The following is a 26932-nucleotide window of genomic DNA, read 5'->3' on the forward strand; positions in this document are numbered from 1 at the left end:
AAATAAAAAAAAGCACTAATACTTCTTTCATTTTCATGTGGAGGTAGAGAAAATGAAGTATGATAATAATTAGATATACAGTTGTTCTGTATCAGGAGCCTTTCAAGTACAATCTGGGGACTGTGTACAGATCAGCAATATGCCTTAGAGAGACCGTGTGTAACAGAAACAGAATCTACATACACTGGGCAAAAAATGGTTAATAGATTATAGAAACAAGCAATGTGCTCTTGAAAATCAAGACATTTTGTTAAAGGTAAACAAGAGAAAGGCTCTATATTTTAAATTGGAAGCAATATGCCAAAACTATTTAAAAATTCATAAAAAATACTTCAATAACATGGAAAAGTAGCACTATGTATAGCTAAACCAATAAACAGATGAATAGACTGCAGTGACAAATGCTATCACTGTAAGCAACAGCAATATAACATGTATAAACAATGATAATGGGCTTATCTCTTAAAATTTTACAGATCTTGTTATTTTAAAAAATGTGTTGTTTTACTGTTGGCAAAATGAAAGGCAGACTTATTCTGTAAAAACAGAAGTGTTTAAACATTACCGATTAAAATGTCAATAATTCTGGATATAACAAGGATATTTAAATAAAATCAGTTTGACAAGCAGTCTGATTTTACCATCATTTCTAAAAGGTTTCGTGCTTTTTGTAAAATTACAAAAACCAACACACAACACATAAAAAGAACAAGATGGATGGAAAAGCTCTGTGTTGTTTTCAAACTAAAGCAAAATGCCCCAAATATCTCAATTATGAGACTATGCTAAAGACTCTTTAGCATACTGAGGCTTTACAAAATGAAACTTTGTCCAACTTGAACAGGCTAAACCCAAAACACGGGGAACAAGAGAAAAATAAAATTCTACCCTCAATACTCACATTTTTAAATCCCTTTATTTTTAACACATAAGAACATGCACGTTAATTTAAAACCATCCTAGTTATTATATTGCTTAAAATTTCAGCCATAATTTCAGTATTCATGCAGACATGGAGCCACTTTTGTTGTCCTTATATTTAAACTATCTTTAAGGTTATATTACCAGACAAGGCTGGTGTTTACTCAAGGGTAAGGTACGGCTTTGGCATGGCCTTCTGTGCTTCTGCTTCAAGCAAAATCTAAGAAAATGTTGGTGGTTCAAAAAAATGTGATTTCATTGAATAGTTAGCTTGTGATTTTTAAATTGCATTTAATAAAATATGCAAGTTAAATCCAAAACATAAATGAAAAATGTGCAACAACCTTTCACATGAAAAGAAAAAAAGCATCTAATACAATACTTTGTGTTCTATATTTATTACTACAATTACTTTAAAAGTATACCATATATGACAATAAAAATCCACTTAAAAGTAAAAGTGTTTTGCTTTAATGTCTTTAGTGTCTTGTTTAGTGTCTTGGTAGTTCTAAATCAGAGACAAAAAGATTCCTTAAACAGCATAATTCTGACAATCCTTACAAATATGAATGTTACCTCTTTTGGAACAATTCAGTTTGCTGAAATCTAATATCTAATATGATGTCCAAACTTGCATTAAGTGTACTGGCATTCATGATTAAATGCAGTTCATTTTAGAAGCAGTAGCAAAATGGACTGAGACTTTATTTCCGTGCAAAACATACAGTATGCATACAGCTGCACTGCGATAGAACAAAAGTAAATTATTCAGAACCTTCATTAGACATTTCCAAAATAATTTCAATATTGTGAACACGAAAGTACTGAGGACAACTTTTTTCATTTGCTCATAGTGGTAGGCACAAAAGATGTACATGTCCACATCAGGTATGGATTTATGAAATATGTAGCAAAAAATGTAGAGTCGTCCTATGATACCTCCAAGTCCCAGCAGAGGTAATAAAACATTTGTACTACTGAAGTTGTTGTTTGTAAACCTGATGAAGATGTTGAAGCCCAATGTAAGCAGGAGAGAGTGGATGTATGAAAAGCAACAGAGGTACTGGGAGCATAATGCTGAACATCCATGTAAATTATTTTAAACCATTTTCAAATTTCTACTGTAAATAAAATGCTAACAAGGTAGCTTATAAAACTTTTTAATTATAAATTTCAAAGACCACAATCATGTGCTGTTAGTCCAGTTTTGAAACATTTCCACTCTCATGTACCTGTTGTCTGAACTGTAGGATTTCAGAATCTGGAAAATCTCTCACTATCTGATATTGCTCTGTATATATCCCATGGGTAATCCATCCATTCATTTTCAAACTGTATTATCCAGTACAGGACCACAGGGGAGCTGGACCCTATCACTGCAAGCAATGGTTGAATACAGCCTGGAGAGGATGTCAGTCCATCCCAGGGCACACACTGGCACAAACACGCACACACTCATACCAGGGCCAACTTTCCCCAATAAGACAAAGCCAGTTAACCAACCTGTATTTTAGACTGGGAAAAAACCGGACAACCCAGAGAAAACATGGGGAGAGCATGCAAACTCCACTCAGAAAGCACCCCAGAGGATATTTTAAGGATATTTGTCTCTTAATTTTCAAGATTAAATCCATGACTAAAACACAACATTGGTTTAAAAAAAGATATTAGCAATAGCGTATGTCATCATGACTTTTTTGTTAATGTTACTAGACTCATCTAGTATTTGCCAGATTTCAGTAAAGCACTTTCTAATTTTCTTGTCATTTGTGAAAAATGTTAAATATTCGAGAATGCAACATTGTCCCACATCAATCGCATTCAATCCCTGACCATCTACACTGGCAGCGTGTGCATGCTGTTCTGTTCCTTTTTAGCTTCAAGTCATTCACTCACAATCAGCAAATAAGGATTTTGCAAAAATGAAATCAATGAGTCAAAACACGTAAAAAAAGGATTTTCACGTCTTCATGTCACGAGGAGGCGAGGGACCTGTGCTTAGAGATTCCAGAGCACTGACAGTCTCAAACTGAGTGGTGTCAGAGCTAAAGCTGCAGCACAAGTTAAGCACAGGGTGCTACCTGTCCAGACTTCGACAAGGAGGAAATGCGCAAATCATCTGTGACTGCGCTATTTTAAAACTGTGGATTAAAAACCAAGGGATCTACGCAATTTTCCAAGCAATTCTATGGTGTAACATTAGCTTCCATCCAAGTGGTCTTGGCACACTGCTCAGATGACAAGGAACAAACTCTGAAGACTTGAAAACTCACAGTATACAGTACCTGTGATATTATTTTAATTCTGTTATTAAAAATCAGAAGAGCTGCAAGAGAAATTATCGCATTTGGAGCTTTCCCTTCACACATTACAAAGAAAGTCTTCTGACTTATAAATTTATCTATACGAGTTATCTAATTTATTTTAGATGTAAATGTATTTTATCTTAAATATAAACCTAAACTGAAATGTATACATATTCTACCATAGCTAAGCTCCTTCCTATAAAGTGGGAAAGTCGGGGAAAAGGCCTTTCTTTCCATATGTTAAATAACAGCACACTTTTAAAACTTAAAATTTTCAAAGTTAAAAAATATGCTAATTTTATTTTGACAGTGTGCAAAACATTTTCCACATGAAACAGCTTCAAGCACCTCAGCATGGCAGCTGCCCCACCGGTATAAACAATATGAAGTATTGTTTCTTTATATAATTCAATGTGATACAATTTCTGACATGTTTATTATGATGCATTAAACAGCAGCCAATCAGGAAAACTTTAAGCTTCTCAACCCTTAACAACTGTGTAAACTGAGGAAATTACAAAGAGCCAATTAGACATGCCATTGACTGGAATTACGTTTAAACTCCAATTAAAGGATAACCAAATTTTAAAAGTTTGTATTTTGTTTCAGTTTAGTTTAAGTTTATATATGAACCATTTTATATACCCTGTTGAAAAAACCCTTTGATGAAGGGGAATTTAAATTGGTACTGAAACCAGACGACCGGAGACCAGATGCTAGTGGAATAGTCCCGAGAGTAACACAGAGACTGAGAGGGAAGTAAAACCCCATCAAATAGAGCTGTTCTTTGAAAGCCACAAACTTAAAAAATAAAAAAATGTAATTTCGACATATGAAGTCGACATGTAGTATGGGTATCGATATTACACTAAGAACACTAAGACACATTTTGCCATGTAACTCTTTTTGTTTCTACCATTATGGTGACTAAATTCTTATTTAAAACTTTAAAGACTCCTTTCCATAACCATTGCACTTTACGTTTAAGCCTATCATATCTATCATGTACCATGTCAATTACAAAAACCCTATATAATTAAATTACAACTTAGCCAAAATAAGGATGTGCTAGGGTATAACATTAGCTTCCAACCAAGTGGCCTTCGCACACTGTTCAGACAAGAAAGAACAAACTCTGAAGTATACTATAGTATACTGGTATAATGGTGAACAAACACACTTCAGCTTTTGCAGAATTCAACAATAATTTCAGATAACTAAAGCACGTTTTCAAAACTTTGAGCTTTAAGGCTAGATCTGTTCCACTAACTACTAAAAATAAAAAAAATGATTTAATGGTGTAATAAAACAGCTTTGAATTCCATTAACTACATTTAAGCACAGTTTTAAAAAACAAGCGAAAATGTATCCTAAGTAACAACAGGGTAAAACACTTTTGAAAGCTGTCTTGGAAATATATGAGGAGTGTGCAGTGGGTTGTCTAAAGCAGCCTGAAGTGCCTCTTTTGCCTCTGAGTTTCATTTCTGCTGTAGACAGAAACCCTTTGGAAACATCGAGAAAGGTATACAGACGACTCACTTGGGATACACAGGCTCATACAGGTATTTGTCCTCTCCATTACCCACAACGTCAAAGAGCAAGATGTATCCATTTGCAGTCTGGAAAAAAAAGGGAGAAAGAAAGACAATGAGCATAATAATTTATTAAAGCTGAGCCTTATCTTTACAGCTAATTAAATTAACAGGTCCCGAGGGAAGAGCTTCTGTATTGTCATGTTGCACAAGTTACTGTATATACTGTATACAGTTCAACAAAGTCTCAAAAATGTTCAAGAAGAGTACGAACTGGAATTCTGTTGAAAACAAATATACATACTATCAGAAAATATTGATACTAAAGAATTTGTCAACATAATATAGTCTATAGCCATGTAATAGGGCTTAGTAATAACTGTTTACCACTATAAAAGTATTTTGGGTGTAAAGGATGTGTTATTAAATACCCTTTTCAGTTCTTTTGTTTTTATGAAGCATCACTTCATAAACACAGAAATAAGATAAATATGTTAAATTACATACAACCTTCAAAGAAATGGACTGGTAAAAAACAAAAAAGAAAGCCTATTAATCAAGTTCATTCATCCATTCTCTCAAATTCAGTGATAGGAAGTCAATGCGATATAGAAAAACAAATTGAAGAACCAATGTTCTTCAGTAAAACAAATTAAAGATGAAAGGGGATTAGTCACAATTAACAGTAGATTAGTTATCAGTCACCAAATGGGGTAAGAAAAAACAAATGACACATTATGTATATTGTATAGCAGTAGAAGACCCAATTTTGTGTGACGCAACTCAACAGCTTCAGTAAAGAACTGTAAGAATGTGTATTTGTCGATACCTAGTGGAAAGATATCAAGGATACTGACAGTAGCAGTCACAAATTTACACATCTGTTTTCAAGTGTACACAGGTCCTAATGTGTTAATATTCTTATAATTAATAATTTAGCCATGGATAGACTGCCACCTTAGCCGACAATGAAAGAGGCACAATATATGTATACTCACATTCCACACTGCAAAGGTAAAAAAAAAAGAATTCTTGTTAGCCAACTTATTACTTCTCAGCCTTGATTTTGAAAAGGACTGTGGCATTTCCAGTAATTTACAGAGAGGCAAAAAATAATATTCGCACTATTAGTCATTTGCTGAGTTTTTAATGTCTCCAAGTGTATACTGTATATACAGTGCTTTGCTCACTTTTCACATTTTGCTGGTTTAAAGCTAGCAGTCACGACACTCTGAAGTAGCAATGAATATTTCTTATATACACAAATGTCTCTATACATTCACATTCAAAAAGAAGTAAAAGATAATTAGTTTGGCCTCTCTGTCCAATAATAGTGGTTCCCAAGATTTCAGGAGCAAATATACCCATCTCTGTAATGTTCCTCAGTCAGTTAATTTCAAGCAAAGATTCAACCATAAAACCAAGGAGCTTTAAAAAAACTCTGTGATAAAGTTGCATAAAGACACAGATCAGAAGAATGGTATAAAAACATTTCAAAGACCCCTCATATGTATTTGAAGGCAATTATATACATCATCAAGAAGTGGAAGGCACCTAGAAAATGTCTAGATCAGGCTGTCCCTGCAAACCGAGCAGCTGGACAAAGAGAAAACTTGTTAAAAATGTTACCAAGAGGCCAACAAGAATTCAGTGCCTGAGACAGGAGAAATTGTCTCTAGGCCAACAATAGCCTGACCACTACATAAATGGGACTTGTATTGAACTTAAAAAACATCTCAAATCCCACATCAAGTTTGAAATAACACTTGATGAACACTGCGCAAAACATTTTACGGTTTGATAAAACAAAACTAGAATTTGATGGTCAAAATGGAGTGTTATAAAAGTATTATATTTGATGCAAACCCACCACAGCACATCATTTACAGAACATCATTCCTTCTGCATGGGAGTGGCTGTATTATGTTGTGGTTCTGCTTCTCATCAGCAAGAATAGGGAAGATTGTCCAGACTGATGGGAACATATACAGTATGGAGCAAAGTATTGGCAAATCTCAGAGAAAAACCTGTTTCAGAACTAAAACTTGGTCAAGAATTCACTTTATTCAGGACTGACACAAAGCACAAGGCCAAAGCCTTCAAATTTTGCAGTATTTTTAATATAAGAAAGTGAATGTTCTTGAGAACCCAGTTAAAGTTCTTACTTGAATCCTATTGAGAATGTTTGGAAAGACTCAACAACTGCTGATCACAAGCAATCCCTAAGGAACTTGAGAAACTCTGAGGAACTCTTGAGCAACTCTGCCAAGAAAAATGGGCTAAGAATTCCACCAAGCCAGCCATACACACTGCAGATGATAAAAAAGACTAGTGGTGCTTTCACCAAATATTGACATTTACAGGTGTGTATACATATACAGTACAGTACAATCAGCATATGTATTTTTTATCTTTAGTTTTTGCTGACAGTACTGTAATTTTCATTATCCTTTTAAGTCTTCAATTTAACAATTCAGGTTTAGAGTAAAATATTAAATTACAAAAGTGTATGCAGCATTTTGCAATTTCACAAAATCTCACACCAAAAGGGTGTTAATACTTCTGCAAGGCACTGTATACAGTGTAACAGGATATAGAATAGGAAAAAAACTTTATATAAATTACACATAATAATAAACTTTTAAACATAATGTCAGATTTAAAATAGTAACTGTGGTTCATGACGCATTTTTCTTTTGCCCAGACATGCCCGGAGATAACAGGGGAAGTGAAAATTGATTTGTTTTTTAGTACTAAAATCAGCTGGGTGACCTGTAATAACCTCTGAAATTCCAACATGTTGCTTAAGATCACAACCCTTCAATTTCAGTGCTTCAGGCATCCTCTGAAATAACATCCCTCTTAATCTAGACCAATTTCTGCAAAGTAATCATCTCTGTATCCACAGATTCCACAGAAACATTAGTGATCCCCCCTAACCTCAGGATATCTCATTATGTTTTAGCTGAGGAACAACACTGTACAAATTGTAGTGCAAAACAGGTTATAAGAAAAGAGAACATAGGTAAAGAAGCCAAAATGTTTTTGATAAAGAAATACTGATAAATTAACACTTCCTTGCAGTTAAGAAGGTCTTTTAGTTTCACCTCTTTTTTGAGTCACTCTACCTATTGTGATGAGATCAACCAGACAGCATGCAGTGTAAATGTGATATTGCATGTACATGTGATAATACATATTATAGTTACATAGGAACACAGCATGTTAGGATATTGCCATACCCTTAGAATTAACAGTTGACTTTACTGATTTAAAAACAACAAACATATTTCAAACAAACTTAAGTTTCATGTGGTCCACAAGAACCACTAGAAACTAGAGCTACACTAGTTAGCAGCGTTGTATAGAATTCTTTTGTACCATCTGAAACATAACTGCCTCTCTAGAGTGGCAGAGTTATTTCCAATACAAATACTACATAGACTGCAGTTCTTTTAAACAAGAGAGCCACTGGCTGATTAATCAACCTAAACATTTGTACAAATAATAGTATATCACCATTAATTTGATGATACCTTATGCAAAACAAAAAAACAATTCATATAACTAATACAATTAATATAGAGAACACAAATTATTCAAAATTACTAAGTACATAATACAAAAATTGAAATACTAAAGATATGGTGGACTACTAGCTCAGTGGCACCATGTGGAAAAATTGCAACTCTATAAGAGAAATGACGGTTCTTACAAAGTAGTTTTTCTATCACAACTGGTACTTCATGATTTGAAAGTTTCATGGGGATGAACATAAGTTACACAGGTGAACTTAATATAAACATTACAGATAGTTACATAAAGTACAATTGAACTATTAAGCTACCAAACATTTAAAATACAAATGCCAATAAATGCACATCACCAAATTCCTAAAAATACTACATAAATGATATTTAGTTGTCTTGATATGCAACCTTTTTGGACCCCTCCAATCTGGCTTCCGTCAACTTCACAGCACAGAAACTGCCCTGGTCAAAGTTACTAACGATCTTCTAATAGCTTCTGATTCTGGTTCTCTTTCTATACTCATCCTTCTTGATCTCAGTGTTGCTTTTGACACTGTTAACTATGACATCTTACTTTCTCGTCTTGAGACTGTGTTTGGAGTTTCTGACACTACTCTCAAATGGTTCAAGTCTTACCTCACTGATCATTGTCACTTTGTCTCTCTTGGCGGATTTAAGTCTGAGATTGTTCTTGTTAAGTCTGGTGTTTGTCCGGGCTTGATACTGGGTCCCCTACTTTTCAGCATTTACATGTTTCCACTTGATTTCTATGCTGATGATACTTAAATATACATCCACACCAAACCTAACACTGATGTGGCTGTCTCTATTCTATCTAATTGGATCTCTAACATAAAAACTTGGATGACTCAAAATTTCCTTCATCTTAACTGTGACAAGACTGAAGTCATGCTTAGTGGCATCTCCCATCAACTTTGTAAAGCCAATCCTGTAACCCTATCTGCAGATGGTTCTGTACTTGAGCTTCAGAGTCTTAATTGAAAAATCTTGGGGTGATAATTTGATTCAGGCTTAACATTCGACCCACATGTGCAGCATATTGTTAAAACATCTTTCTTTCACCTCTCAAACATCGCTAGACTACGCCCTATAGTATCATTAACTGTGGCTGAAAAGCTAATCAATGCATTTGTCTTCTCTCGAATTGACTACTGCAATGCTAAACTCGCTGGGGTATCTAAATCTAAAACATTTAACAAACTCCAGTATGTCCAAAATATGGCATCCAGAATCCTGACCAGGTCCAGTGCAAGTGATCACATTACTCCTATCCTGGAGTCCCTGCACTGGCTTCCTGTCAGGTTTTGTGTCGACTTCAAAATCCTCATGCTCACCTATAAGGCTCTGCATGGATTGGCACCTCAGTACCTGTCTGAGCTAGTATTGCCCTACTCCCCATCTCACAACCTTCACTCCTCTAATTCTGGTCTCCTAACGGTCCTCCAAGCCCATCTACACTCTATGGGTGACAGGGCCTTCTCCTGTTATGTCCCTAAACTCTGGAACTCTCTCCCCAAGAAAATCAGAGTCACCTTCTCTAAACTCCTTCAAATCCAGACTCAAAACCTTCTTCTTTAGAAGAGCCTATACTAAACTGGTTCCATTCTTCACCCCTCTGCTCCTACTATATTTAGTACCACCATCTACCGTCTCCTCTGCATATTCTCATCGTGTTTATCTTATGTATTTTTTATTGTTTATTTTTAATTGTTGTTGTTGTTGTTATTCTGTAAAGTACTGTAAAGTATTCTGTAAAGTAAAATCAGGCGCTCCAGTCTCTCCGCAACAGGGATGATATCGTCATCAAACCAGCGGACAAAGGAGGTGCTGTTGTGGTGTGGCGTAAGGATCTATATATCTTTGAAGCCTCTAGACAACTAACTGACACTTCTGCCTACCTCCCTCTCCAACAGGACCCTACCACTGACTACCAAAAGGAAGTGGTATCCACCATTTCTCTTCTTATCAGCAGTAATGAGCTCCCCCAAGAGGCAAACCGGCTCATCATGGAACATCCACAGGTATCTCAATTTTACCTCCTCCCCAAAATCCACAAACCGGACACCCCTGGACGCCCCATCGTATCAGCATGTAACTGTCCAACTACTTACATCTCAGCCTTTCTCGACAGCCTCATGAGACCGCTGGTTGAAGATCTTCCCTCATACATCAAAGACACCAACCACGCGCTCCAACTTTTTAATGATTTCCAATTTCAGGGTACCGAATCCTACATTTTTACCATGGACATCACATCTCTGTACACCGTCATTCCCCATAATGACGGCCTTACAGCACTCAAGCACATGCTGGACAAACGCACAGTGCTTGATCCACCCACCCACACCCTGGTACGCCTTGCAGAATTGGTCCTCACACTGAACGCATTCTCTTTCAATAATCTTTTTTACCAACAGGTCAGTGGAGTTGCCATGGGCACCAGAATGGGACCCAGCTATGCCAACATTTTTGTCGGCTGGGTAGAAGAACGCTTCTTCGCTTCCTACACTGGCTATGTCCCTGACCTCTACAAACGATATATTGATGACTGCGTCGGTGCCGCCACATGCTCCAATGATCAGCTTGAGTTCTTCCTGCACCATTTCACCAACTTCCACCCGTCCCTCAAATATACGATTAACATATCTTCCACTACTCTTCCGTTTCTAGACATCCACTTGTCTATCAACTACCCCCGACTGTCCACTTCAGTTTATTACAAACCCACGGATTCACACAGCTACCTCCTGTACAGCTCATTTCACCCCAACCACACTAAAAACTCTCTTCCTTTTTCACAGTTCCTTAGGTTACGACGATTATGCAGCGACGACATCGACTTCGAGAACCAAGCCCTCGAAATGTACTCATTTTTCATCAACAGAGGATACCCCAGCAGTGTGATTGACAGGGCCCTTGCCCGAGCCAAAAACACCCCCCGGACCATCAACCCGATCAGGAACTCCCGCCGTAACAACCGCATTCCTTTGGTGCTTCCTTACCACCCTAACACACTTCCTATCCCCAGGACCATTAACCACAACTTTTCCATCCTACAGGATGATCCCTCCATTGGGGCCCTCTTTTCTGATCGCCCTATCATCTCATATCGCCGACCACCTAATCTGCGTAACCTCCTTGTTCACAGCTCCCTTGACTGCCCTCAACAACCATCCACACCAGGCACTTTCCCTTGCAACAGAGCTCGCTGTATCACCTGCAAATACACAGCCACCACCACACTCATTCAAGGCCCCTCAGGACAATTCCGGATCACCCAGACAGCATCTTGTACCTCCAGCAACCTTATTTACTGTATCTCTTGCAGTAAATGCCCAGCCATCTACATTGGAGAAACAGGAAGGAGACTCGGAGACCGTTTCAGAGAACACGTCAGGGCTGTGAAGATTAAAGATCTCTCCAAGCCCATTGTTTCTCATTTCACCTCTGACGGCCACGACCACTCTAATCTCTCCGTCTGTGTTCTCAAAGACGGTTTTCCGAACTCATACATCAGAAAGACCACCGAAACTAAAATTATTCTGCAGCTAGGATCACACCTTCTCCCTTCCCTTAACGACAGACTACTGTTCTTTTAAATTTTCTCCATTCATTGGAAGTTTCATTTCACACCTCTCTGCACCCATTCTGACTTCACACCTCTTGATTGGCCTCTCTTTCTGTCCCCTGCTCCCACCTCTCACTCCTCCTCCCTCCCAACCTTTGTTCTCCCGCTACTTTACCTCTGCCTACTGCCCTGTCTCTCTCACACCTGAAGAAGGCTCCACGGCCGAAACGTTGTGTTCTCTTTCTTCTTTTTTTCAGCATGGAATAAACCTATTACTTGTCACTTTGAGAAGCCACCTTTAAAGGTGTATAAAATAAAGTTTATTACATTCATTACTTGGATTTGCTTACAAGGCTACATTTCAACAGTTTTCTGTAGACCTATAAAGCTGCTTTATTACAAGAACTTGTCCTGAAACCACATATTTGAGTTTTTACCAGTTGTGAAGCTCATATACACCAGTTAGATTTAGTAATTCAGTAAAAAATAACAAAGAGCATGACGTCAAAGGCAGACTACTCTCATAACTGCACGATTAACTGCAGTTTCTATAGAGACCACTGCAAAAATAGCTCAAACACTTTGAACAGTAATCATACAGCACCCGAGCCAAATACCCATTTCAAGTCAATTGGCCTGAGGCGAAAACCATCCACAAGTGCAGATGCAAAAGGCAGTGGTTTGTGTTCTCTACAAATATTTTAAAAGTACAGAGTGCAGTATACATATATAAAAAGAGAAATTACTGAACTAAAGTCAAGAAACCAGTCAAAGCTACAGTCATAATTGCTACCCATTTGAGCAAAGGTACATCTCATGGGCCAGTAACACAGTACTTGAAATTAGTGTAGTGAATTTAAAAAAAAACTAGTTTTTTTTTTACAGACTTCAGGATGTTGTTGGGCTACCTCAGAGTTTATTCTGAGCAGCTTGTGTGCTACATGTTATGAATTTATGTACTAACTGCTCTTGTTATTGTATATTTTATGGATTATCTTTTCCACAAATCCTACAAATTAGCAGTATGATAAATCTTATTGGCACCAAGTTATTGCTCAAATGGAAGAAAGAAAGGCTTTCGCAGGGCCTTTCAAGACTAAATGACAACAAGAGAGAAGGGAATTAAGATCAATATTGCACATACAAACACATTTGTCACAAGTTTAGGATTTCCCAGTTAGATGTGCAGACACCTCCTTTGGCAGGAAAAACAGACTTCTATTTCCTGACCTGGCCAGTACAATCCATAGTTCTTAAACCTACTAAAAACCTGTAGAATCGGTGACGTGTGCAGTTCAATCCCATACACCATTACCCTCATCATAACTTGAGGTGCAGGCCATCCCACAAGAAAAATAGAACAGAGCTACAAATATTCCCCAACCTTAAAAGCTTGTGGAATAGATGCCATATTGTCTTCAAGCTGTTTATGCTACTTGCAAGGGACCCACCCACAAAGTATTTGGTAGTGCGATTCAAACATTTTGCCCTACGGGTATACAAAACGTTTATTTAACTTGTGCTATACTAACATCCCTAATAAACTTCCTGACAATCATCTTTGAATGAGCTGTTCTATATCTGTTTTTACTAAAGTTTTCAGGGAGGAAATATGCCATCAATCAACAGTTGCACAAAAATATATATGAACTGCTCCACTATGACATCCAAACGTGATCATACTGGGTGCACACGTTCTAGTATTTCTCAAGTATCAGAATTTGCTGTGTTCAGTAAAAATAAGAGATCATATCACAGCTAATCAGCAAATGCTTTCGCTAAGATTAAAAGTAAGACAGGATGAGCCTGTTTAGATCCTGCTACTAATGAACTGGCTTATATGTGCACTACTAGGCAAAAGATCAGTGCTGTATTTTTTAAAAGCAAAGTCAAGTATCTTTCACATGGTGGATGTGAAGCACATCTTAGTCTTAACTTGAGTTGTTATGCAAGTGTCAAGATGCATCTGATCTGTGGAAGAAAAACTAAATGTACAGTGAATATCAAATGTCTACCTCCCTTTTCACAATTTCACCTTTAATTGCCTTATAGCCTGGAATAAAATGGTATTATTTGTATATACTCCCCTTGTGATAGCAGTTCTACAGTAAATTAGCTCTGTCACCTGAATGCCTTCAAAACCACAAACCAAGTTAAGCGACTCCTTCTGTGATAAACTGCACTGATTCACATGATTTAAAAATAACTTTAGCTGTTCCTGTAGGTATTCTCTACTGGGTGGTACAAGCAAAGACTCAACTGTGAGCATCAAGAAGCTTTAAAAAAACAGTGGGACAAAGTTGTGGAAAGGCACAAATTTTCACAGGGAGAAATCATAACTAATCATAAAAAACTTCAGAGGCCTGAATATCCCTTGGAGTATGATCAAGATGATTATTAAGGTGGCACCACCAAATTCCTGTCTAGATCTGTCTGTCCCTGCAAACTGGATGACGGTGCAAGAAGGGAATGTATCAGAGAGGCTACCAAGAGGCCAAAGGCAACTTTGAAAGAGCTAGAGGCATTTATGGCTGAGACTGGTCAAAGTGTGCATGTAAAAACTGTACCCTAAGTACACCACAAATCTGGCCTATGATACCAACATTTAGCAAAATGTGTTGTGGTTTGACAAAACTGAAGGTTTTAGTTTTTTGTTTGCCAAAAACCTTTTGGCCAAAATGAAAACTCAACAATGTACATCACCCAAAGAACACCATCTCTTAAGCATGGTGGTTGCAACACCATGGTATGTGGATGTTTCACATCTGCAGGAACTGAGGCACTTCTTATGACAGAAGAGAAAAGGAATGGACAAAGATCTTGAGGAAAACCTGCTGCCCTCTGCAAGCAAGCCGAACTCTGGGATAGAAGTTGAGCCCTTAACCTGAAGCACACAGAAAAGCCTACACTGAAGTGGCTAGGAAACAAAAAGGTAAATGTTTCTAAACGGGCCAGTTAGAGACCCAACCTAATTCTAAGTGAAAATTTATGGAATTTTTTTCTAGGAAACTGACAGCTTGAACAGTTTTAAAAAGAAGAATTGTAAAGTATTACTAGTTATTACTAGTATTGCAAGTCGTGCAAAGTTAGTGTGAGTATTAATTCAGGGAGTTAGAGATTTATCCAATTATGACATTTTAGCTTCGTACTTTTCCCAACAAAAACAGTCTGCTTAAAAGTGTGAAGTACGGTGTGAAAAATTGTGAAAAACATTTAAGAGGGTGCAGACTTTCTACAGGCACTTTGGAAGTACAAATATGAGCCTTCACAGGTTCTTTATTAAGTTGCATTATATTTAGTTTTTTTTTTTTACCTCAGACCAATTAAGCATATTACATTTAAAAAATGAAAAGGGGGTTGACTGAAGAGCAGAAGTAACTAGGGCATGGGGCTGAAGAAGGAATAGCAGAACTCTTTCATGCACAGCTATCTTGAAATACTCCTCTTATGTATACTCTGGGACATTATTACTATCCAAGTCTACTAATGTCTAAGAATGTCTGACATTATAACTTTTAGCTTAGACTGATTGTAACTGTAAGACCAGCTCTGTTTCTAGATTAAGAAAATCAAAAGTAATAACAGGAAGTGCTGCATGGATGCTCTTGCATAAGTCATGAATAAAAACTGCACTGCACTTTCTTCTTGAAGAACAAAGTACAAGTTATACTCAGTATTAACAAAAAATATTACAATTTGAAACATTCTAATAGTGTACAACACTAGACAAAATGAGAAACAATCAAAGATAAAGATGGTGCGGAAGAACTGGTTCAACACAATGTATAAAAGAAATCTGGAATTACAGACATTGCTACAGATGCTACCTAATGTCCTCTATATGTAGAGCACCTGTGTACTATCTTTGACCTGTACTGCCTGCTGTTTAGCAAGTGAAGTGAATTCATGCTACAGGGCAGTGTGGAAAGGTACTTAGTAACCATTTTCAATCGAACCAATGTAATATAGTATTAGAATCAAAGGCCATGGTAATGGCAAGACACAACAGGAAAGACCAAGTACATGATCTGTGCACAAGATATAGGGTAGGAATATCTGCACCCTTTTCTAAAACAGACCCTTAATTAGGAGTTAAGCAAGAAAAATGTCAATAGTACACAGGGTTTTCATTGATGTGCTAGTTATATGGTTCTCAGATCGGATCTGAGAAACTTGGAGGGGATCCACATTACAAAATAAATCACGTGCTTAAATCAACATTTGCTAGCAGTAATCACTTGGTTTTGTCTCATTTAATATGAAACGACTAATATTAGCACTACAAACATGATGGTTTTTCATTTGCACTTTGGTTTCCAGTTTACAGTAGAGGTCTTCGCTAAATGCTTGTGCCCAGAATTTCCATCTTAGGTAATTAGATTATAATACAATCATCAATTATTTAAATTTCCTCATTATTTAGATAAGAGGTAATGAACATTATGAGACAAATACAGAATACCATGGTGAAAAAGTAATGAATGAAATGCTTGGATTTGCCAAAGCACTTTTGTGCTTAATAATAATAATAATTACTTACACTTATATAGCGCTTTTCTGGACACTCCACTCAAAGCGCTTTACAGGTAATGGGGACTCCCCTCCACCTCTCCATCCGCCTGGATGATGCGACAGCAGCCATAGTGCGGCAGAACACTCACCACACATCGGCTATTAGTGGGGAGGAGAGCAGAGTAATGAAGCCAATTCATAGATGGGAATTATTAGGAGGCCATGATTGGTAAGGGCCAATGGGAAATTTGGCCAGGATGCCGGGGCTACAACCGTACTCTTTTTGAGAAACACCCTGGGATTTTTAGTGACCACAGAGTGTCAGGACCTCGGTTTATGTTTCATCTGTAGGACGGCACGTGTTTACAATATAGCGTTCCCATCACTAGACTGGGGCATTAGGACCCACATGGACCGCAGGGTGAGCGCCCCTTGCTGGCCCCATTAACACCTCTTCCAGCAGCAACCTTAGTTTTTTTCCCAGGAGGTCTCCCATCCAGGTACTGGCCAGGCTCACACCTGCTTAGCATCAGTGGGTTGCCAGTTGTGAGTTGCAGAGTGATGTGGCTGCTGGCTAAGGCTTAAAGATGCTTAAAATACCTAAAAAACTGGTAGGTATTTTTACAGGTTGTTTATAAATGAAGAAAACTGATAATTACCTTCATTTTAAAACCAAGGAATGCAGATAATGTGCCTTAAAACCCGTTTGTGCTCTAATCCTCAGAAAATTAAAACAAAGTTTTCTGGGATACCAGGTTTTGGGATTGGGCACAAGGAAAAACAGGGGGTAATAGAAAGAAATTATCTGTTTTATTAACAAAGCATTTTGTAAACATAAAATCTCTAAATAATATGTAGATGTATTGATCTAACAATCTAACAAGTAAAGAAAAGAGGATCTCAGAACACAGATGTGGTTGTCATATCTTTTGATTTAAATCAGAACTTTAAAACTTCTGCCAAATGTAAAACAACAGCATTTAAAGTTCACTTCAAAAACATTGAGTGCTTCCAGTATGATAGTATAATCGACCAAGTCAGTGATTTAAGTAGAATCACTGTAATCCATTTTAGTTATGGTATGTTATGGCAACTGCAGTGCTGCTGACCGCAAAGCCCTACAGCGGGTGGTGAAAACTGTCCAGTCCATGGGGTTGCCCTCCCATCTATACAGGACATTTATGACAGACGGTGCTTGAGGAAAGCTCTAAGCATCATCAAAGACCCCACACACCCCAGCTACAGACTTTATGATCTGCTACCATCTGGAAAACGGTACCGGAGCATTCGGGCCCGGACTACCAGACTCAGAGACAGTTTTTACCCCCGCACTATCAAACTGTTAAACTCCCAGCCTCTCTCACTCTCATCTCACCTCTCACCTATGATCTGAACCTCACAGTGCCTTCTTTCTTTCTTACCAAAAACCCAAACACACACTGAAAATCTACCTCTACCATACATGTCAAAAGCTCACTCCCCATAATTTCTATCCCTTTATTTCATTCTGTTGATGCATGTTTTTGCACATAACCTGTTACCTTTTTGCTGTTTTGCACATTGCCTGTTGTTGTTTTTTGCACATTGTCTGTTGTTGTTTTTGCACATCGCTTGTTGTTGTTTTTTGCACACTGCCTGTTGTCTCTGTCTTTCTTTTGTTATACAATTGTATTGTTGTTGTTTTTTTTCTTTGTACTACTTATGTCCAAGAGCTAGCTAAATAGCATTTCGTTATATCATATACTGTACCTGTATATGAGTATAATGACAATAAACTTGAACTTGAACTAGTTCCTACAAAAACAGAGCATTTTGCTCTCTTCCTTTCAACACAATAGGCAAGGCAGGCTCTTCTGCTACAAATAGAGTATAAGCTTTCCAATCTAAACACTTAAAAGAGGAAATTCCTTTAAGTAAAGTCAAATAATTTTAAAAGAAGAGAAGACGACTTCAAAAAGCAGCAAAGGAGAAGGAAAACTATTGCTGACACTATAGAATTAAACACACAATCTTGTTTTTTTCCCTGAGAGTCCTGACAAGATCACCCTAGTAGCATAAATATTTCCACTGAAATGCTTGATCAAGTTGCTCTTCCTGTTTTCACAAGAAACACAAGGCTACACATTATATTCTCTACCCCTTTTTCTTTACACAACACTTTAAGACCAATCTTTAAAAAGCTGCTTTATGTTATTGTACATCCCTGAGGATATATATATATATCATGAACATTTCAGATTCTGTAGACTATACAGTGTGTCTGTGTAAAAACAAACATAGATATATTTAAAATAACATTTTCAAGTATAAATGTTATTAAAATTGAGTTGCTTCATAAATTTTGTCATACTACTAGCTTGCTTTTTTCAATATATGGATTTTCAGCCTGGCAAAGTCTTTGGTGAATCTGCCACTTACTGTCTAATGGTATTATACCAGCACACATCAAAGCGCTTCATTCTTTATAAGTAATACTGGGCTTTAAACCAAAAACACTGTCAAATGTTAACCAAAATGTCAAAAGATCACAAAATAGTTTCACCTTTAATGGTGACTGACCTCAGGTGGTAAAGGGTGACACACAAAAATCGTTTAATATCTACAGCTGTGATCAGTGAGGCAACTGTGAATGTCAGGAAGGAAACTAATATTTGTCAGCAAATTCTTATTTGCTAAAGAAGCTTATCTGCGGTTATCTCACCACAAGCTTTTGTTTTTGTGCTCTAAACCAGTGGTTCTCAAACTGTGGTACGCGTACCGGCAGTGGTACGCCAAATGACCCTGGACCTGTGTTGTGTGCGCAGAAAAATCGGGACGGGTTTTCATATTTTGTATTTTAATACGTGTCGAATACGCAGCCTACGTACTACGATACAGTGCGCGCTAATAGTTCAGTGGACACAAGAGATACTCTGTAATTCTATACCACTCTATAGGAATGCGTGCTATGGATGCAAATGACCAATTGTATTTAAAAAAAGCTACTGTATCTCCAGCAAATAAGGAGAAAGGAGAATGTGCTTTTGTGATTTTGGAACAATGCTAACGTTGTAAACACAGGAATGCATAGAAATACGTGCTACGAACGCAAGTAATCTTGTGAGCACACGAATGCGTGATAACAGAAAAATATTTCAGAACTGTTCTAATTTGAGAAAAATACACCGAGCGTCTCTGTGTTTCGCTCCCATGCGCATGAAATAAAAACTTTAAATAAATACGGAAATAAAAACGGAAACGCGGAAAAATGCAAGCTTGCGGATTGCTAAAGCAGGTAAGCTACACTATTTTGAAGAACCTTATTTACCGTTGGCAAAAGAGCTGACACGTATTAAGTGTGGAGAAAAAGCTGCTAAACAGCTCGACCTGCTGCCCCCCTCCCCGTGAAAGACACAGTCATTCATAGAATTATTGAAATGAAGGATTATATCAAAAGTACACTGATAGAGCGCGTTAAGATGAGCAGATGTTTTTCACTGCAATTTGATGAGTCTGTAGTCGATTTGGTCAATTTGCTCGTTTACGTTAGATACGAGTTTGAGGGTACGTCCCATGAAGACTTTCTGTTCTGTAAACCGCTACCAACAGGAACTACAGGAGAGCACATATTTCAGCTTCTGAATGAATTTATCGAAGAGAATGGCCTCGACTGGATAAAATGCGTCAGAGTTTGTACAGACGGTGCTAGAGCAATGACAAGCCGACATAACGGTGTAGTTGCACGAATTAGATTGGTTGCTCCAGAAATTAATGTACGCATTACAACATCCACCGCGAGATCTTTGCCGTCAAGAAAATGCCTGACGATTTAATATGTTAGACTCCGTTGTGAATTGTATCAAGGCTCGAAAAATTAATTCACATCTGCTTTGCTCAACTAAACAGGCTCACCCCTCTCACTGAAATGGTGCTTTTTTATTAGTTGTTGTTAATGTTTTTTTCTGTAAAACACTTTGAGAAGCCACCTTTAAAGGCGCTATATCAAATTAAGTTTATTATTATAATATTTATTATATGTATGTGTGAGTGTGTGCAAGCGCGCTCATGTTGGTCATTGAGAATTTCTGGGGTTCCTATGAGAAGATGACTTGTAGGTGGTACTTGGATGCTTTGGTTGGATTAGGGGTGGTACTTGGTCCAAAAAGTTTGAGAACCACTGCTCTAAACAACCCGTCTTGACACAATAGAATCAAGTGAGAACTTTTTAATCAGAACTTGATTAGCACACCCTTGTTACTACAGTCATAAGTAATTGCTGGGTAAATCTCTACGAACTTTGCAGATTGTGGCAGATTTGCTCAAGTCCTTACAGGATTACTTACGGACAGCAGTTTCTATGTCCTTCCACAGGTTGTAAATACGATTAATCTCAGGACTTTGACTGGTTTACTCAAGAACATTCATGTTCTTATTATTAAGCCATGCCATGCCAGTGTTACCTTGGCCTTGCTCTTTGGATCACTGTCCTGCAGAAAAGTGACTTTATGCCCTAGTTTTAGGTTTTTAGCAGAATGGAGCACATTTTCCTCTAAGAAAATGTCTTTTTGTCTTTTTTACATCCATTTTCCCCTCAGTCTTGACAAGCTTCCCAAGTCCTTGCTGATGAGAAGCAGAAATTTAAAATAATGTGATCATGACTTTGTAATCTTTCTTAAAATATAATTAATGAATATAGATTTTTTCTTTATCTTAATAAATATTATCTATTGTTTTTTTTGCTTTGGAGAAGGGTCTGTATATAAACTGTGTCATGACTACAAGGTTGAAAGCAATAAAATGTTAAAATAGTGCAAGGATCTGAGATCTGAATACTTGCACAAGGTACCATATATTGATAACAACATGACAAATCTGATACTCAAGCTTTTGTCATTTCATGCAAGATTGTGCTTAATGTAGGAAGATTAAAAACGATCTGTCCAGTTCATGACTGTTCACAAAATTGTGTACAGTGACAGCTGAATTTAGCCTAAGGGAGCAAATTTAACTATTCCAAAGTTTATCTAATCAGGTTCAGCGTAGAAAAGAAGTATAACAAGAAACCATTCTCCATTTTGCACAGGAGTTTGTGACTGTGTTCTTTACAACTGTCTATTATCCAGACAGTCTTTTATCACCCCAGGACTCAATGATTTTCTCAATGATGGGCAATCAGCAGGAAAGTATGCCAATCATTTTAGCACTGTTTTCAAATATTTCTTTAATTCACAGCTCAGCACTAAATCTGAAACAGTGCTCTGAGATAAATGGCAGTGTACACTACATTGCATTAATTGTGCTTCTGTTTGGTTCTGCCTTCTAAAATGAATTACAGAGGTTTAGGAACAGGTAGCCTGCCGTAATTGGTTAATAAATTCATAATTAGTGCTTGTTAAGTATGTGTTACAAGTTGGGTGATGCAAAAAATCTATTTAATTAAAGCATTGTGCTTTTCTGATTGGAAGAGTATGCCTAATTTTTCCACAACCATTTCACTGCCTAAACAACCTGTAGAAAACATTTCAACCAACTTCCCACTTCTGAGACACAGATGAGAAAGAAAAAGAGCTTTAATAGCTGCTAAGCTGTTCCTCAGCTTGAGTTCACTTGTTCACTTTTTTAAACGGACTATTAAGTCAGGGTTACTGACCACTAGACGCAGAAGGTGGACTTGCGAACCAGCACTGGCCCGAGGAAGAGTATGTACTTAATTATGAAACCTAGGGGAATGAAATGGCAAGTTTAGATGCCATTAACAAAGGAGAATTAACTGGGGCTTTTTATCTCTCTCATGTCTACGTATACCACACAGATCAATAATTCTCACAGCTGGTTCTGGTGAGCCCAGCACTACATTCGTATAAAATAACCTATAAAATAAGTATAAAAACTTAAGTCAACAGTAGATTTAATCATGTAAACATGAGCTCAGGGAGAATGACAACTAAAAGAATCTGTGACTTTGTGACAGTTAGGATCACTGGTAGAGAATATACTGTATTTAAAGGCACTACTCATAGGCCACACTTTTTTTTAAATCAAAGAGTTATCAAAAACCTTCATAAAGAAGAAGTATTTCCAAAATCATGTTACAAAAGCATTCTAACGACCTAGAACATGCACAGAAAATATAGGTTATAAATCTTTCTGTAACTCACAGCTGAAATAAGACAATCCTCAATTGCCTATTTTAATCTTTATAAAAAAATCCATTAAAACAGTAGTTTGACCCATGGTTTCAAAAACGTAATCAGCACTGTAAGATAGAAGATTAACATTCCAAACTAGAACTCATTTTCTACCATAGAATAACAAAACAACTTTCCAGAAAAGGCTTAGATTGGTTTCCCCATTCCACTAACATTGAAATGAGAAAGATGCAGTGGTTGAATCTCAACATGCAATCACACAGATGAAGGCCAAACAGCTGGTGAGCATCTGTGTTTGATGTGAAACCAAGCACGTTTATTTTCCATCTCCTAGTGTTCAGACACAACGTGGTATAGTATGCTATTTTGAGCTGTTTTCGGGAGAGCTTTTGAAATTATAATAAGCCACAGGGAGATTTATGTTTAAGGTTTATTTATAGGAGGTGCATTAAAAACATACAACTTCCACCAAAAAGCAAAGTAACCTCATATTATTTTCCTGAGATCTTCAAAAAATGTAACATCACTTCAATGTAGCATTTCAAAAAGCTACCTAGTCTTGTACAGATGACAATGTGTCAAGAAGCTGCCTGACATAATAAAAGAACATTCAAAATAAAAAGAGTTTAATCAGCTGGAACAAAACAAAGTGAGTTTAATTTGCCTTACTGTTTCTTTGAGCAATTAAACCAATGCTGGATTCTATAGCAATAGGTAAAGAAGGGATCAAAAATGAACATTAGCACTTTTAACCTTTTCTATTTTTTCTTTTAAAATTAATAATGGTATTCTGAGAACCAATTCAATAGAATGAAGCTCATTTACTGAAAGAATTTGCAAATTGCTAGGAAAATTTTTGTTGCTTTATTGTGTTTCTGAGTTATAGATTTTCCAGCCTGTGCCAAGCTTACCATCTATACCTAATTATAATGCCTTAACATTTATATTTCCACTGCAAAAACATACATTTCAGTTTAAGTTCATCTCAGAGTATCTGAGTCTGAATTTTACTGCAGCCTGTCTAGTTGTGACAAAAAGGAGTTTGAGTTTGTCCAAATTGCAGACTTCAATAAGTGATCAATAACTTATTTCAGTAGCAAAAGGTTTGGCATAAATGGCTCCAATGACCTCCTCTCATTCTTCTGATCTGGAAGGTTGAAACTCGGAGCATTTAAAAATCAAATTAAATGTGACTTACATTTGACACTGCCATTGCATAAACCATTTAATAAGAAATATGCCTTCCCTCTCGTCCCAGACACTCAAGTACTGTAAAACAGTGACACCTCTGACACTATGGCTGGGCTTCTTTCCTGGAGTGCTTCATTCAATGTCAAAGGTTCACCCTATCTTAACTTTCTAAAACATGCTCTTTTCCTTATTAAAAATCCACGCTTTCCTTACAAAATGCAAATATTAGGAATTTCCTCCTACTTGTATTTGTATGAATTTAAATACATAGCAAGATTCTGCTTGTCATTAAACTCAATATAAGAAGGAACATGAGTCAGTACTACAGCACTCTGACAAGCATTCTGACTATTGTACTGAAAGAATTTCACAGTCAAGGAACTTACAAGTCATGGAATGAAAGCCCTTGTGTCAAGTACAAATTAAAACATGAAATTATTTTGTCATTCTACAGGATTTTGAATGTACTGTAATTCCGGTTCATCATATGAAAGAAAGTCAGAAGAACGGTTTATAATTCACACCCAGGCACACAATTGACAGCTGAGATTCTGCTTTCACTGAAAATGACATAAGAACTCAATGTCCCCTAGCAACAACCCTTTGGTGAAACATCAGAAGCTCTGAGTTTTGAAAACTTGTCAACACGAGAAGTTATCCACTCCGGAGGTGTGGACAGAGAAGAGGTGTGTTTCAAATTGAAGCAGAAGGAAATAAAAACAAAAATGCAACAGCTCAGTGCAATGCAAGCACAGCACAAAACCATCACCCTAATGTCAAGTTCTATTCAGTTTAAATGTGCAATGAAATCTAAGCTGTGCGGGAAAGATGTACATCTGAGCACAGAAAATTGGATAAAATGTCATTCATTTCAGTCATCAGTCCACATATTTACAGATATACTAACTCAGCTTTTGGAATGAAGCCTATCTTTACACATTATATACAAAAAGCTTACATTACAGACAAAATGTACAAGAACTAACTTTGAACCAGAAGCTAAATAGTAGCTTGCTGAAAAACCAGAACTAGCAACCCACCACCAGCTTCTGAACCAAACTATGCTCAGTGAAGAACATGGCTGTCAACAACAGCACATTTTTCTCATTGCTTCTTATGATACATGTGGTAGCTCTGTCTTTTAGTTGCACTTGCTCTCACGAGAGATGTAACAAGTTTTCATCAACATGATTTATATATTATATTCAATACTGCATATTGTTAACCAGTTATTTAAAAAAGATCAAGGTCTCTTTAAAACAACAGCACCTGTGAAGCTGTTCGGATGGCCCAGTAAATCCAGTAACCCACCAGTTCAGCATGTTAAGAATGTAGGTGGCTGTCGCAGAGTCCCTTACAATCACACCTCTTTGTAGTTTAGGTGCATAGAGAAACAAACAGATAATAGACTGATTATTATTGGTGACTCAATATGCACGTTAAATGCTCAGATCTTAAGTGCCTTCCCTAAAGCACAGCTGAGACAGCAGGAGGAAAAACTCAACCTACTTTAATTGAAAGAAGGGGAATGAGACAACATGCATGTCTGTAACATTGAGGAAATATCTGGCTACAAAAATGAGCCTGAACTCTGGACCAACTTTCAAACATGACAAAATGCTGAGCACTGTTATAGTCTAGTTGTAAAGTTAAGACACTACAAATAAAAAAGAACAGCAGTATACTCTCAGGTTCACCAGATTTTCTTTTCACCTTCAAACAGATATTTTGAAAATGTTAATTCAGCAAATCAAAATGAAGACTCATTCCATAAAAAAGCTGTTACTAAAATGTGAACTGGGTGTCTAGTTGAAGCTCTAATTACATTCAGGTAAAAAAAAAATATTTGAAAATATTTTTCTAATTAACACACTCCCAACAGTATTTTTGAAGTCTGCAGCATCAAAGCATTAGGGCATAAAATTAGAAGAATGTTTACAAACAAGAGGGGGCCAACTGGCCTATATATCTCTTCTGATTTTTAATAGCTAATTGACACAGGGATCTTCAGGCCTGCCTTTAACAAAATAACTTTTTAGCTTGTTCCACATTTCCACAACCCCTTGTGTAAAGTGTTGCCTGTTTTTCATTACAGTTTCAAAAGACGTCCACTGCATTGACTTTGTCAAAAAACTTCAAGGATTTTGAATACTTGATTCAGGTCCTCTTGTAATTTTGTCTGCTCAAGAGAATGTTCAAAAACATTCCGTTCTTTAAGCTAGTCAATGCAGAGCATTCCTTGGAGCCTGGAAACGTGCTTGGTTCCTCCTCACTGGGATAATTCCAGAGAAGAATGTTTGTATTGTGGTGACCAAAATTTCACACAACATTCTAAATGAGATATTACTGTTGGATTTTATAATTCCAATGTAACGCCACTAAGCGTTCACAAATATATCCAATAACTGTCTGTTATCAGTGTTTTTTTTTCATAACTAGCTTCTTCAAGCTCAGTATTTGCCATTTTATATTTACAGTTCACACTTTTGCTGGCTGCATGCAAAACCTTGCATTTGTACTTTACTTTGTTCTAAGAGTCGAGAACGGAGGTCGCCCTTGCGTAACCAAAGGATCCACCCAAGGTTAGCCCAGCAGCAAGCCTCATGAACCGCCAGTACCCCACCGCAAACGCTCGCCTGATCAATGAGTGAACTACGGTCGGAACTGTCGACAGCTGAATATCAGTATCCAGGATTAGCGCTACATCAGGAACGAACCGATCTTCTTCCCGTCTAAAGAGTGTGACTTGCTTGGACCAACAGTCACTTTTCATGTGCACAATCTCTGCTAGTTAAACCAGGACTAACCAGCCGGTCTTCAGAGAGCCCACTGCCAGCGCACCGCAGCAGACATCTCTCCCTCCTTCTTCCACACCTCATGCCAGACCAGCACTGCCTGGCACTGGGCCAGAGGACGCCGATTAGACGCAGCAACAACCTGTCACCGTTCCCTTGTGTCTGTGGAAGATCTGAATCCAGATTGGATGAGTATTCAACATTCTGCATTACAGCTCGAGAATTCAATTGTTACCTCAACCCCAGCTGATATCAATTTAATTCCTATGATGTATGTACTTGCCTTTGAGTATCAAGTGTAGAAGTTGTAATTAAAGCTCATTAACGAAATGGTATAAATGAATGGTATACTGAATGTATGACTGTCTTGGTATTTGTAACTCTCTGTTATCGAATATATGCCTTTTGTATTCTGCTAACCCCCACTA

At 37.3% G+C, this 26932-nt stretch overlaps 1 protein-coding gene across 2 annotated transcripts in view; it reads right to left on the reverse strand.

Annotated features, from left to right (window-relative positions):
- Positions 1–26932, reverse strand: part of ric1 (RIC1 homolog, RAB6A GEF complex partner 1) — a 128993-nt gene that overhangs the window by 47944 nt on the left and 54117 nt on the right. For both annotated transcript variants that reach the window (XM_088912301.1, XM_088912300.1), the window contains exon 3: positions 4767–4846. In XM_088912301.1, coding sequence (XP_088768427.1) covers positions 4767–4846 — 80 coding nt within the window. The remainder of the gene's footprint in view (positions 1–4766; positions 4847–26932) is intronic.

Source organism: Atractosteus spatula, chromosome 3 (genome assembly GCF_055471065.1).
Source record: "Atractosteus spatula isolate fAtrSpa1 chromosome 3, fAtrSpa1.hap1, whole genome shotgun sequence".
Taxonomy (NCBI): domain Eukaryota; kingdom Metazoa; phylum Chordata; class Actinopteri; order Semionotiformes; family Lepisosteidae; genus Atractosteus; species Atractosteus spatula.